This window comes from Ostrinia furnacalis, unplaced genomic scaffold (genome assembly GCF_004193835.3).
Source record: "Ostrinia furnacalis isolate ACB-3 unplaced genomic scaffold, ASM419383v2 OfSCF0786, whole genome shotgun sequence".
NCBI classification, from domain to species: Eukaryota; Metazoa; Arthropoda; class Insecta; order Lepidoptera; family Crambidae; genus Ostrinia; species Ostrinia furnacalis.
In genome coordinates, this window is record NW_021131025.1 from 218,921 (window position 1) to 234,289 (window position 15,369).

At 39.9% G+C, this 15,369-nt stretch overlaps 1 protein-coding gene across 4 annotated transcripts; it reads right to left on the minus strand.

The window, feature by feature from the left end:
• Positions 1 to 1,424: 1,424 nt before the first annotated feature.
• LOC114350142 (reticulocalbin-2) lies at positions 1,425 to 15,189 on the minus strand. 4 transcript variants are annotated; one of them, XM_028300806.1, is made up of 7 exons: positions 14,833 to 15,189; positions 14,478 to 14,625; positions 14,046 to 14,196; positions 13,189 to 13,266; positions 5,386 to 5,506; positions 2,630 to 2,753; positions 1,425 to 1,956 (listed from the first exon to the last, which is right to left on the minus strand). In XM_028300806.1, exons 1-7 carry the CDS (start codon positions 15,029 to 15,031, stop codon positions 1,788 to 1,790), a joined length of 990 nt encoding a protein of 329 aa, XP_028156607.1. In that variant the 5' UTR covers positions 15,032 to 15,189; the 3' UTR covers positions 1,425 to 1,787. The 4 variants fall into 4 exon arrangements, with proteins under 4 accessions (XP_028156607.1, XP_028156605.1, XP_028156604.1 ...); XM_028300804.1 differs by having other exon boundaries at positions 14,040 to 14,196; XM_028300803.1 differs by lacking the exons at positions 1,425 to 1,956; positions 2,630 to 2,753; positions 5,386 to 5,506 and adding exons at positions 6,035 to 6,420; positions 7,047 to 7,170; positions 11,717 to 11,837 and having other exon boundaries at positions 14,040 to 14,196; positions 14,833 to 15,187.
• Between the last annotated feature and the right edge of the window lie 180 nt (positions 15,190 to 15,369).

Genomic DNA, 15,369 nt, shown 5'->3' on the forward strand with positions numbered 1-15,369 from the left:
ATCGGATATATATCAACTTTGATATATATCAATTTTGTATGAAAGCCATACTATTATTTTATTGTATTATTCATGAATACTATTAAAATTTGCATAAGTGTTACATAAACATGTTTTTAATGTTTTTAAAACTTAAAATCAGAGAAATAAAGCAAAAACATAAAATTTCTTTAAAATACGGCAAAATGAACTAAAAAAATAAAAATCTTATGTCAAAAAGTACAAATACAGTAACAAATTTTAAAAGTTGATATATATCATTAAAACCGGCTTGATATATATCGGATATATATCCGATATATATCAAGATATATATCCCTTGATATATATCCTCGAACCCTGGTTAAAACATTGAATTCTAATATTAGATGTTTGGTTTTAGGCTACAATTCTATGACAGGTCAGGTGTCTAACTTAAATAAATCAGTACATTAGAGGCGAGACATTTGGTTTGGCCGTAAATGACGGTCTTTATACGTTAGTAGATTCTTAAGTTGGCTACTCAACTTAAATTTATTACTGAGGGTAAATTAAAAGCATACAGATTTTTGACCCTTTAAAGTATAATCGCCCTGGGTTTTAGTATTTGAGAAAAAGAAGAAGTTATGTTCAAAATTCTGATGTCTTATGTGTGGCAATAGGCAATGGGTCATTTCAAGTTCAATTTGGGCCATTTACGTTTTAGCTTCGTTTGAACTAGCTGTCAAAACGATAACGCGATACGGCTTTGTCAAAAAGCTTATTTTCGATCGTCGCGCAATCGCGTTGCAATTAAAGAAAATTACCGCAATCGGGACCCAGGTTGGTTGGTGGGCTTATATTGTCTATGGTCACGTTGGTCAGTTAACCAGTAGCCTTATTCACGTAACAAAACTTCAACGACAACCAATCGCTGAATTGCGATCCTATCGAGTAATCGTTCTATCAAAATGACCCTTATGAATACGGATTTAGAACTGTTTTTCAATGGAACGACTTCTGAACGTCAGCGAGATCTTGACTATCAAAATACGTGAATTAGGCCACTGTATTGTCTGTGCCCCGATTACGCTAATTTTTAACGTCTCCAATACATACGCGCTTCTTCTCCAGTTGCGCTCCGTTTTTCATTCCAGCTGAGGTGCAAATTCGGTATCACGGTAATGGACGTACCTTCCTAGTATTTTCATTGTCACATGAGTTATTAGCACATATATGGATGTTATCAGCTTCTATGCTTCGTTTCAAATATAGTCTGGTCTGGGAGCACGTAGAATTTTGTCCAATGACCCCAAGCTACCCATCCTTATCGCTCACGCGTAATTATGTTGCTGTCACGCTCGCACACTAACTGCGGGCGCGCGTCGCACAGTCGCGACAGCAATATAATTACGCGCGAGCGATAAGTATGGGTAGCTTGGGTTATTGGACAAAATTCTACGTGCTCACGGACCAGACTATAGCTGTCAAAACGACACCGCGATACGGATTTGTCAAAACAGCTGATGTGCGTGAACGTAACAAACGTTGAAGATGAACATTTTTAGCGTAATCGGGGCCCTGGTCTTATTCAGGCGCGGATCCACCGTTGTGGGCACTGTGGGCATGCCCACAACCCTAATTTGCTTGTTTTATTTATGATCTATTGATAAGATCGATAGGCTGATGATAAAAACGGCTGACTGATGAGCCTTTAAAAAATCGAGCGTGAGTGAGTTCGTACTCCAATCCAACTCTCACATTGCTAATTTTTGGTGGCTATTCCACATATTTGAGGGCTGGATCCGCGCCTGTGGTCCGTAACCTGCCTAGAGCTCGTCGTCGAAGTGTTCGCCGAGCAGGTCGCCGCCGTAGTCGGTGGCCTCGCTGCCGACGAACACGTCGTGGTGCGCGAGGATCTCGGCGAACGACAGCAAGTCGTCGTGGTCGTCGTCGGCCGACGCGAACAGATGGTCCACTTCCTCTTCAGCTATTTCCCTGGAAGGTTTATAGTGAATGTGTTAGTATAGGTAAAGAGATAAAGGAGTCTTTAAAAGTAACATATTCAGTTAATTAATGACCTAATCTTTTAATGTTTTTTTTTAGATTTCCATATTGTATTATAACGCACACAAACACGTACCAGCTGAGGAAATAGAACTTGACTTTGAGAAGTTTAAATTGATAAATGGGTTAGCATCAAGTCCAACATAAGACATACTGTAGATCGCGTGGTTTAAAATGCGTAGCGCATATCAGACTCGCGTCTAAAAGCCCTACAATCAATTAACCTTAAAACTCGAAGCGGTAAGAGAAGTAAGGGCTTGTACACAAAACTGCGAACTAAATATCTACGAACTTCAATAGCAATTTGGCCTCTGGGTCCAGTTTTTTGCGTTGCGAATTCACATCGCGCTGTTTCGCAGTTTTGTGTAAAGCCTGGTCCGTGAGCACGTAGAATCCCGTCCAATGACCCCAAGCTACCCATCCTTATCGCTCGCGCGTAATTATATTGCTGTCGCGACTGTGCGACGCGCGCCCGCAGTGAGTGTGCGAGCGCGACAGCAACTTAATTACGTGCGAGCGACAAGGATGGGCAGCTTGGGGTCACTGGACGGGATTCTACGTGCTCACGGAAAAGGCTTTACAAGCCCTAACAGTTAACACTCACTCGTTGTCGGGAATGACCCACTTCTCGACTTCCCGCAGGCTGAGCACGCCGTCGCCGTCGGTATCCAGCTCGTGGTCGAACTTGTCGCGCTCCGACACCAGCCACGCCTTGTCCTCGGAGGAGCCTGCCGCCGAAAATTGACATTATTTAGAGATATCCTTGGGATATTTTTACACTGCGCCTCTAGTCCCAAACTAAGCAAAGCTTGTACTATGGGTACTAGACAACGGATATAAACATACTTGAATACTTTTTTTTGTAAATACATACATATTTTACATAGAAAACACCCAGTCCCGTCACAAATCAAATCAAATCAATTTCTTTATTTGCGTAATTCCAGGTACATAAGTGGTCTTACATAGATACAGAAATACAGAAATTAAAATACTGCCGGGCCGGGAATCGAACCCAGGACCTCTCGGCATAGTAGTCCGTTCTGAACCACTACACCAAACGGCCATTCATAAAGATAGACAGCTATTCTTTACCACCACCACAAAACTGACAAATAAAATAAATACTAATTTGGAACAGCAGCAGCGGATGCCTTCACATTTATTTATTTATTTTCTTTATTTGGAAAACATACAGCTTACTCTGTAAGCCTTACAGATTAAAACATATTGACATGTGAAAATTTCATTGTAAAAATTGCCGCGCGAGAGCAGCTAGCTGTCACCGTTTGGTTTGGTGTTTAGTTCGCTCATTGTGCGGTCTGTCTACGAAGCAAAAGAGACCTTAATAGGAAACGTTTTTCAACGTTAAGTTTAAAATAAAAAAGTTGCGCTAATTAATGGTCTAAATAAAGAGAAATTCAAGTACATGAATAATAAATTAGAGATGTTTGTAATTTTATCGCATCGTAATATCGATCGAATGAAAGTCAAGTATAACACTGTGTGATATAAAACTGTCTACGACACAGACGTGCCTGTCGCAGATTGTTTGTTATATTTAAACCAAAGGTCCTCCTAATTGTTATTAGTCACAGTTTCATGAGTTTAATATGTCAACGAATATCAAGGCGCTTCAATTAATAGGTTGGTGTTTATGACATTATCCGAGAAAGCTGACGAGCGTCCATTAGCGCTCGTTACGGCTGCGCCTGCGACGGTTCCAGGGAGTTAATAAAGACGAAGGTCGTATGACACGCATTAATATATGATAAACAAAGATTCGTTTGAAAAGATATATACACCTAAGTTAAATTATATTGTAACTGTATGTTTCCCAAAAATAAATAAATACGTCCACTGCGACTAAATAATAGTGATAAATTAATGTCAGATCATCAATTCTTTGTAAAACCGTTATGCATTCCACAATTAATTTGTTTAATATTTGCAATAACTATTAACATAAATTATTGTGAATTCAATGAATCTATAAAATAAATGAAGTACAGTCGCCATCACTCTTTTGTTGCAAATTCGTTCTTATTGCAAGTGCTTATGACACAGTGTTTAGCTTGAAAAGCTGTCGTCCGTACAATAACTTCGTCAAAGTTAACAAGTTGTATTTTTTTGTAGTTATTGTTAATATGAGGAAAATACATTAAAAACCTAACTTTCATAAATCTAGTAAAAAACAAACCTGTATGCCCAGGTTTAGTTTTTTACCAGATTATCCATCCAATTAAAAGATAAATCCATTGTTCCTCGAGTTGACAACTCTGCTGATCAGGTTTATATCATAACGGGAAAATTTTCCTTATTATCTTCATCTTTATGACACTTAACAAAAAAGCATTAATAACGTCTACGCGATAGAATCAAGTGATTATCAAAACCTGTTTTAGATGCTTTCTAATGTCTTAAACACGATTTGTGGGTTAAATGAAATAATTTATTGAAATATGGACGATTCAATTGAACCGTGATATAACCGGAATATCTGAAGAGACTGATTAATACACCAAGGTAATTAAACGCCAAGGATGGGACCACATAAAAAATCACTCATTTTATTGGGTCGCATAAAAAATCACATCCATGTGAAGTTTAGCTTTCTTTACTTTTACAATTTGTAATTTTAGGAAATTGTAATTTTAAGTATAAATTAATATTTATTTATTTACTTATGTATATCTTGGCTATGGCAGAATAACAGGGTTTGTGGGTCTCCTGCAATCACTGAGTCATAGACCTTTTTGTCTCTTATGATTTTTTGTATCTGTGAAAAACTGTAAATGAAACCTGTTTTGAGACAAATAAATACTTTCTATTCTACTTATGGTTGGTCTGGGCGCGCCTATTTCATTAGTAAACAAACGAATTTATAAAAGGAATAACATTTAATTGCGTCATGGCACAATATTGATCTTAGTGCGCAGTTATCTGCGCCTGAGTTGCTAATATACAAGAGACTTTGTTTAGTCTGAAAACTAAGTTGCAGACGACAGCATATTAATCTTAACATCTTCCCCCTTTTTAATGAAAGTTACACCATAGTTGAACCCCGTTTTAAAGTGACGTTTAGTATGGAAATGTCACTTTAAAACAGGGCTCAACTATGGCGTTACATTTAGAGTAGGCGCACACCGTTGATTTTTCGTCGGCCGATAGTTTAGTCGGGCTGTTGATCAGTATGGGCATGTATGGGAGTGCGCACACTACGCCGATGATTCGATTTGACCGATTCTTCATACAAATTAAAATCGAGCACAACTATCGGCCAACTAAAAATCAACGGTGTGCGCCTACTCTTATATGAGGGGGCTTATGTCATTGTGATAGAACAAAACAGTCGCTCACCCCTCTCCCCGATGTACTCGTTGAAGTCCACGCGTCCGTCGTTGTTTTTGTCCTTTTCCCGCATGGTCTGGTTCACGAGGTACAGGTGCATGGCCGCATGTTCCTCCGGGTTGGTGAACACCTGCGAAACAAATTATAATAACTACATCGCTTTCTGTGCGATGCGCACCTCAATGCCTGAAGACTAGAGTGTATAACCAATGTGTGTTACCAGTGATAACTTATGGCTCGGAAACGTGGCCTCTCACTATAGGCCTTATACAGAAGCTCAANGATATGGATGGTATTAGCTTCTATGCTTCGTTTCAACTACAGTCTGGTCTGGGAGCACGTAGAATTTTGTCCAATGACCCAAGCTACCCATCCTTATCGCTCGCGCGTAATTATGTTGCTGTCGCGCTCGCACACTCACTGCGGGCGCGCGTCGCACAGTCGCGACAGCAATATAATCACGCGCGAGCGATAAGGATGGGTAGCTTGGGGTCATTGGACAAAATTCTACGGGCTCCCGGACCAGACTATAGCTGTCAAAACGACACCGCGATACGGATTTGTCAAAACAGCTGATGTTCGTCCGTCGTCCGGGCACGTTGAAGATGAAAATTTTTAGCGTAATCGGGGCCCTGGTCTCAGGCGCGGATCCACCGTTGTGGGCACTGTGGGCATGCCCACAACCCTAATTTGTTGTTTTATTTATGATCTATTGATAAGATCGATAGGCTGATGATAAAAACGGCTGACTGATGAGCCTTTAAAAAATCGAGCGTGAGTGAGTTCGTACTCCAATCAAACTCTCACTTTGCTAATTTTTGGTGGCCATGCCACATATTTGAGGGCTGGAACCGCGCCTGTGGTGTGTAACCTGCCTAGAGCTCGTCGTCGAAGTGTTCGCCGAGCAAGTCGCCGCCGTAGTCGGTGGCCTCGCTGCCGACGAACACGTCGTGGTGCGCGAGGATCTCGGCGAACGACAGCAAGTCGTCGTGGTCGTCGTCGGCCGACGCGAACAGATGGTCCACTTCTTCTTCTGCTATTTCCCTGGAAGGTTTATGGTGAATACGTTAGTATAGGAAAACAGCTGTCTTTGAGATGTGGCATGATGTATTTATAATGAAGTATCTTTTGTTGCGATTTCCATTGATTACAATAAAGCTAAATAGAACCCGCGGGTATTAAATAAACGTTTCAACGGGTTTTGACTGCAACTTCCAACTTTTGCATATACCGGAATTACGAACACTCCTGTATAACGTCACGTAGTGCAAACGCAATTAGAAATAGATTATTGACAGCGCATAACACACTCGCGACTAAACGGGTGGACTGTATTATGGTATGATATGGGGCTGTTGGTATTTACGCGAAAAATAGAAAGCAAGGAAACAGCTTTCTGAGCTCTGACGTCCAAAAATTGCTGGTCAGCGACTGAAGTCCGGTCGCCGAGCACGTAGAATTTCGTCCAATGACCCCAAGCTACCCATCCTTATCGCTCGCGCGTAATTATATTGCTGTCGCGACTGTGCGACGCGCGCCCGCAGTGAGTGTGCGAGCGCGACAGCAACATAATTACGTGCGAGCGACAAGAATGGGCAGCTTGGGGTCATTGGACGGGATTCTACGTGCTCACGGACCAGGCTTTACAAGCCCTAACAGTTAACACTCACTCGTTGTCGGGAATGACCCACTTCTCGACTTCCCGCAGGCTGAGCACGCCGTCGCCGTCGGTATCCAGCTCGTGGTCGAACTTGTCGCGCTCCGACACCAGCCACGCCTTGTCCTCGGACGAGCCTGCCGCGGAAAATTTACATCATTTAGAAAGAAAGATACATTTACTACAATAGACATCAAACAAATACAGGAAATTACATATAGATGTTACGGTCAAAGTGATAAATGTGAAAATTATGAATAATCGCCGGTTATTATGAATAATTACCGCATGATTTGGTAAATGTGATTAATATGAGGTCATTTATGTGTGTATAAAACTAAATAGGCGGCTTAGGGGTGGCCCAAGGGCCACCCCCGCCGCACCTTAACCTATTTTTCACTTTAAATCAAAACATTATGTTATAGGCATCATGGAAAAGTAATATTATGCAAGAAACATTCCAAACTCATTATGCCAAATTATATTAATATATGATATCAAAACGTTCAAAAGTTTGGCTGTACACGAACACGTACACAAGATGTTGTTCTCTTTTATGAAATTTGTTAGTACTAAGGTTGAATTATTAAATAATCACTGTTAAATGTGATTAATTTATCACTTTCACCGCGACTGTCGGGAATTATTCATAATAACCGGTTATTATTAATAATTTTCAATTTATCACATTAACCGTAACATAGACATAACAGTGGCACATAATAATAATAAGGAAGAAAAAGAAGAGTGAACAGAGCGCGTTAAAAATACACTCGCGAGCAAAAGTATGGAATCACTTACATGAAGTTGTTTCCACGCGAACTTGTGTACTAACGAATTTGTTAGGAACAAAAAAAGTGGCACCATTTTAAAGATTAAACTTTTATCTTTAAATTGATACCAAATTCATTTAAATCACACCAGTTTTTAAAAAGATATCCCGACTGATGTGAAGAAGTAACGAAAAAGACATGTATGAACTGTTTGATACGTCGCGAGTTGCGGCCTATTTACCCCCTATAAAAGCAAGCGTTTTCGGATTTTTGCTTTCACACGTTGATTCATACACATCTTCTTCTCGCTTCTTTTGACACTTTACCTGGGATTCTACACCTTCAGAAGCAGCACAAATCGTTGCACTATTGCAAGAAGGGCTCAGCCAGCGGGCTGTCGCACGTCAGCGCCACATAAGCCAGTCCTGGGTTTCGAAAGTTTTAAGACGCTTTCGGGAGACTGGTGGCTTTATCCCGAGACCAAGTTCTGAACAGCGCCGGCGCACATCGCAGAGGGAAGACCGTTTTTTCATGTCAACCTCTCTATGAAATCGTCATTTGACTGGAATCGACGTCCAGTAAGAGCTCAGAAATGTTCGTAGGATAGCTGTTAGCGAGTAGACAGTTTGTCTAAGACATAAGCAATAGAATTTAACTCCAAAAAGGCCTGCCACAGGCTCGAAACTGACGGCAGGTCACCGATAAGCACGCTTTCAATTTGCTCGTACACATCTCGATGTTAAGTCGAGCAAGCCACCCCCATAAGCCACTGTTTCAGCGAACCAGCACTGCACAAATCGCTCCTCAGGCCGCCTATAAACCCGACCTCTTCGACTGCTGCCCTGCAAACACAGTTTGCATTCATCGGAGAACAGAACTCGCCTCCATTACTCGCCTTCCCATCGAGATGTGTACGAGCAAATTGAAAGGGTGCTTATCGGTGACCTGCCGTCAGTTTCGAGCCTGTGGCAGGCCTTTTTGGAGTCAAATTCTATTGCTTATATCTTAGACGAACTGTCCACTCGCTAACAGCTATCTTACGAACATTTCTGAGCTCTTGATGGACATCGATTCCAGTCAAATGACGATTTCATAGAGAGGTTGACATGAAAAAACGGTCTTCCCTCTGCGATGTGCACCGGCGCTGTTCAGAACTTGGTCTCGGGATAAAGCCACTAGTCTCCCGAAAGCGTCTTGAAACTTTCGAAACCCAGGACTGGCTTATGTGGCGCTGACGTGCGACAGCCCGCTGGCTGAGCCTTTCTTGCAATAGTGCAACGATTTGTGCTGCTTCTGAAGGTGTAGAATCCCAGGTAAAGTGTCAAAAGAAGCGGAGATGTGTATGAATCAACGTGTGAAAGCAAAAATCTAAAAACGCGTGCTTTTATAGGGGCTAAATAGGCCGCAATTCGCGACGTATCAAACAGTTCATACATGTCTTTTTCGTTACTTCTTCACATCAGCCGGGATATCTTTTTAAATACTGGTGTGATTTAAATGAATTTGGTATCAATTTAAAGATAAAAGTTTAATCTTTAAAATGGTACCACTTTTTTTGTTACTAACAAATTCGTTAGTACACAAGTTCGCGTGGAAACAACTTCATGTAAGTGATTCCATAGTTTTGCTCGCGAGTGTATATGAAGATTTTAGTTCTTGAAAGTTTCCGCTAGGGGCGCTGTACAATACAATCCGTCATACATTTAATGTCACTTTTTTACGCAGTCGACATCGAATGCGTTTGACGTAAACTCACTACGCCCCCTTAGCAGTGCCACCTACTCACAATCAGGATGCCCAGTGCAACGGGATCACACTCAGTATATGCCGTCTCGTGGCCCACGGTGACGAAGGCCACGACCCTGGTTTTCAGAGATTTTAATTAAGAGATAGATAGCTATTCTTTACCACCACCACAAAACTGACAAATAAATGAAATACTAGTTTGGAATAGAAGCAGCTTCACATTGCAATAATTGCCGCGCGATAGCAGCCCGCTGTTACCTTTTGGTTCGGTGTTTAATTCGCTCAGTGTGCGGTCCGTCTACGTTGCAAAAGCGACCTTAATAGTAAACGCTTTTCAACGTTAAGTTTAAAATAAAAAACTTGCGCTAATTAATGGTCTAAATAAAGAGAAATTCAAGTACATACATGAATAATAAATTAGAGATGTTTGTAATTTTATCGCATCGTAATATCATATTATACGAGTACTGTGAACGTAACAAAATGATCCTGATCCCGAATGAAAATCAAAATCACTGTGTGATATAAAACTGTCTACGACACAGATGTGTGCCTGTCGCAGACAGTTTGTTATATTTAAACCAAAGGTTATTAGTCACAGTTTCATGAGTTTAATGTGTCAACGAATATCAAGGCGCCTCAATTAATAGGTCGGTGTTTATGACATTATCCGAGAAAGCTGGCGAGCATCCATTAGCGCTCGTTACGGCTGCGCCTGCGACGATTCCAGGGAGTTAATAAAGATGAAGGTCGTTTGACACGCATTAGTATATTATAAACAAAGATTCGTTTGAAAAGATATATACGTCCACTGCGACTAAATAATACTTACTGTATGTATAATTTAATAAACGGGCAAGTGATAAATTAATGTCAGATCATCAATTCTTTGTAAAACCGTTATGCATTCCACAATTTATTTGTTTAATATTTGCAATGACTATTAACATAAATTATTGTGAATTCAATGAATCTTTAAAATAAATTAAGCACAGTCGCCATCACTTTTTTGTTGAAAATTCGCTCTTATTGTAACTGCATATGAAGCCATAGTCTTTAGCTTGAAGTGCTGTCGTTCGTACAATAACTCCATCAAAGTTAACAAGTTATATTTTTTAGTAGTAATTGTTAATATGAGGAAAATACATTAAAAACCTAACTTTCATAAATCTAGTAAAAAACAAACCTGTATGCCCAGGTTTAGTTTTTTATCAGATTATCCATCCAATTACGAGATAAACCCATTGTTCCTCGAGTTGACAAGTCTGCTGATCAGGTTTATATATCATAACGGGAAAATTTTCCTTATTATCTCCATCTTTATGACACTTAATTAATAACAAAAAGACAATAATAACGTCTGCGCGATAGCATCAAAACGTGATTATTAAAACCTGTTTTAAATTTTAAATGCTTTCTAATGTTTTAAACACGCTTTGTAGCTTAGTTTATTGAAAAATGGACGATTCAATAAATCGGGATATAACCGGTATATCTGAGGACTTGAGGAGACTGATTAATATACCACTAAGTCAAAGCCGTTTGGTGACGGCAGAGTAGAATACATTTGTCACCAACCCCTACTCTTCCCGCGGGTGTCGTAAGAGGCGACTTAGGGACTACACATCAAACAGAGAATGGGCAGCAGCGCTCTCTGAAAAACATCAATCTTTTAAACTGCGATCTCCAACCCGCCTGCCAAGCGTGGAGATTATGGCAAAACCCTCCACTATAGTGGAGGAGGCTCATAGTCCAGCAGTGGACTGTAAAGGGCTGTTGATGATGATGAAGTCAAAGATGAGACCGTGCCATATTATTGGGTCGCATAAAAATCACTCATCTGTGTGAAGTTTCGCTTCTTTACTTATTCATGGTTGGGCAGGGAATTACATTATTGCGTCATGGCACAATTTGACCTTGGTGCGTGAAAGTTGCTAATATACAAGAAACTTTGTTGAGACTAAACTAAGTTGCAGACGACAGCATGTTAATCTAAATATATTCCCCCTAAGTTACACGGACACTATAGTTGAACCCTGTTTTAAAGAGACGTTTAGTATGGAAATGTCACTTAAACAGGGCTCAACTATGGTGTTACGTTTATTAATGAGGGGGCTTATATCATTGTGATAGAATACAATTTAGCAACAAAACAGCCGCTCACCCCTCTCCCCGATGTACTCGTTGAAGTCGACGCGTCCGTCGTTGTTTTTGTCCTTTTCCCGCATGGTCTGGTTCACCAGGTAAGGGTGCATGGCCGCGTGCTCCTCCGGGTTCGTGAACACCTGCGGAAAAAAATATAATCACTACATCGCTTTCGGCTGTCTGTCCCTATGTACGCTTAGATCTTTAAAACTATGCAACGGATTTTGATGCGGTTTTTTTAATAGATAGAGGGATTCAAGAGGAAGGTTTATAGATATACTTAGTACCCAATGCAATTATTCATGAACAGACAGTTAAACCAGAGTAAATACAAATGAGCGGGGAGCCAGTCGTGGTTGCGCCGAATTTTGTCAGTGTGTGCGTGCGCGCCGCATACGTGTTGACGCGCTCATATACAAACCGCGCTCGGTGCGTTTCTATGAAGATGACCTACTCATTTGTATTTACTCTGGTTAAAGCTATCGGAGGACTTTTCCGCGACGCAATAAGCAACGCGACGTCCAAGCATAAAACATAAATTGAGTAGTTTTAGAAACAGAGCGATATAGCTACGACTAATGTATTCAGTTTTATAATCAATTTGAACGAGGTTTTGTGTTGAGAAATTCCAATGAACTCTCCAACATTGTTGTTTGTCTTTGTCAAAGGATTATAAAACAATTTATTCGTTTGAATACACAAGTCAAGAGCACATCCGAGGTAACATGTCGACCTTGAAATCGTCTTTATTCCTCGCGAAATAGGAGCCACTTTTGTAGTGCAACAGTTACGATGTCGGCTGTAGGTCATTGAATATCCGATAAATGTTTTATGCATTATATTTCCATGTCGAAATAAAGGCTGGTATCTGAAGGATTTGCATACATTTATGTAGCACAAATGCTGTTAAGAAACGTCTGAACTTTAGTACTGGAGTCACATTAAACCGGTGGGTATAATAGTGTCCCAACAGCTATAAAGATTAACGCAGGGTGTCAAAGAAAATAGGTCAGCTGTTGCAGATTGAATAACTGGACTCGATTATGATTGCTTTACGTCTTTGCGTTCCGCATATTTAGAGAAAGTAAATGTTACTAGCTTAGTCCTAGTAGGTACTAAACTATGTAGCATAGCAGTAACAGGTTCTACTAGATAAACCATTTTGTAAAGCATTTTGAGACTTTGTATTCAGTTCTTTCTAGTGTAAATAATAATTTATTTTTTATTTCTCTCACAACATAAATTATGAAAAACATTTCTTATAATATATCTGTTAAACTATAGATTGCATTGTGAGAGCATAATAATTTTATTGTGTAGTAAACTGTCTAAAACGTGACAGTTATTTTTATTCTAATGGATGTCAATTAAGTAAATTGAGTGTGATCGAATTAGTCATAACAGAGAAGAGTACCTATTACAGAACATAAACATGTATGTTTTTTTTGTAAATTTTATAAAATTCCCTGAATAGAATTAGAAAATTCTTACCTCAAATTCAACAATATCCAGCACTCCATCTCCATTAATGTCGGCCGCTTTGAACATTTCTTTCTCTTCGCGTAGCAGCTGCAATAAAAACAAATATGTTCACATTGTATTACATTGTAAACAAACTCAGCTAATTGTATAACATTGTTTACAAATGCATTGCAAAATCTCATTCTTACCGAAACATTCGTGATAACGCGATATTTTTTTTTAATAAAATAGTTGTAAACTTGTAAAAGTAAAGATACAATATGCAATGCAAAAAGAGGGAGACTCCTAAAATATTTACAAGGAAATTCATGAGCAAATATTTCACTGAGTTCAACTTCAAGTTCAATGAAAAAAAGAAACAAAGTAAAATAATTTGCAATGAATGTACCTTCAAAAAGATAACAATACATACACAGTTTAAAAAAAAGTACTTACAGAGTAGGTGGTAAGTACTGAAACAAAATTCGTTTCCTATCTGTGTAGGACTTTAGTGAAGTTATGATTATCAAAATACACCTGAAGTGTTTAGGTAGAGCTAATGTATTAATAAATATGGCATGAAATAGATAATAGTGACTGAGTTTCTTGTGAAGTATGTAAATTGCTCTGCTTCTTCTCAGCAGTGGCATGGTTAATACTGCGACATGTAAAAGTGCTTTTTAAAAGTACTTGCAAATATAAAGTGAGTTTTTTGAAAGGAAGGTAAATCTAACATAGTATAATTTAATATGACACTCAATAATGCATAAAAGGATAAATAAAATAAATAATGTAATAGTTTACTTACAATATTATACTAGAAAAAAAAAGAAAAGCGTCTAGAAATAAAAAATCAAACTAAATAAAAGAGGAAACCGCACCCCTACCATGCCAGAGTCCCCCGTGTCCTCCGGGCCCACCTCCTCCTCCGTGTCCACCCCGAAGGCGTCCTGCAGGTACTCCGGCCATGACACCACCCCGTCCCGGTTGTCGTCCACCTCCGACATCCGCTCCTCTGCCTCTTCTCGAGACAGATTACTATAATTTTAAATAGCTTGTTTATAAATAATGCTGTTCAGAAGAAATGCAATTAAGTAGTTAACAGTTACTTGGTTTATTTATAAACAGAGTGCAATGGTCTTTACTTCACTCGAACTGTTGCATGTTGTTGCCGAGTAAGAAATAATCAAGATATTATTGACATTAGGGCCATAAATTTTATCTGTACCATAAAACAAGTAGAATGCAAATCTAACCAATTTGCCTGTACTTTGCGTAGCAATAAATTCTCTTTATCACAAATAATAATGATTACTTACATGAAAGAGTTCAGTATCCACTTCTTGAGCTCCAAGCGGTCGATGTTCTGGTCTCCGTTCAAGTCCATCTTCGGCAGCAGCAGCGCCAGGCGCCGCCGCGACTCCTCCGGGGTGAGCTTGTCATACTCCTCCGCCTCCTTCACGCTCCCTATCGAGAAATAATAAGTCACCACCAGTATCACGGGCACGCACAACGCAAACGCGTACTTCACGGTCATCGCACGGCGCGCGGCCTATCGCATTCCTTATCGACGACTGAACCTCGAGCTCGAGACGTTGCAAAACCGCCGCCGCCGCCGCCGGCACGGCAGCGACGTCACGCGAAAGCAAAAAGATTGTAAACAAAACCGGGCACCTAAAATGGCTTCATGGTCGAACTCCGAGTTGTGGCCGGCGTCGTTGTAGTGATCGAAGTCTCTTGAGCGGTAGCTGCCGTCCGATTCTCGTTCTATATTATTGTCCAGGCTGTGGCTGTGCACCGCTGCCGACGCACAGTGCAGCAGAACATTGTGGCTCAACAAAATCAAAAAGGAGAAAAAATATTCGGATGCCATCTTATTGCACTTCCTCTGCACGATTTTAATTCGAGCTCAGTTCAATGGCTTTATTATGCAAATTCCATTATATTCTCAAGTTTATTTTCAAAAATAGTATCATCAGAAATAAATAAGCTGAGTGACAGATGAGCCAAAGCGATCAATATGTTTTCGTCTCTGACATTTGACATAATTTAAAAAAAACTCTGACGTCTTCATCTCTGATTCGCCGTTAAGGTTAGAGGGATTGAGTTTAAACCAATCATCAAAAACGTCAGCTATGACGTACTTACTGTCAATGAAAACGCACTGATTTTTGTTTTTTAAACTGGTTCATTTACCGGAGGCAAAGAAAT

What these genes read in the sequence shown, in the direction of transcription:
- LOC114350142 (XM_028300804.1), bottom strand. Translation starts at nt 15,031, where the DNA reads ATGGCATCCGAATATTTTTTCTCCTTTTTGATTTTGTTGAGCCACAAT. An exon ending in TGGATACTGAACTCTTTCAT is followed by an intron (nt 14,197 to 14,477) that starts GTAAGTAATCAT and finishes TTAAAATTATAG; the next exon opens with TAATCTGTCTCGAGAAGAGG. An exon ending in CGAGTACATCGGGGAGAGGG is followed by an intron (nt 2,754 to 5,385) that starts GTGAGCGACTGT and finishes TTTCGGCGGCAG; the next exon opens with GCTCCTCCGAGGACAAGGCG.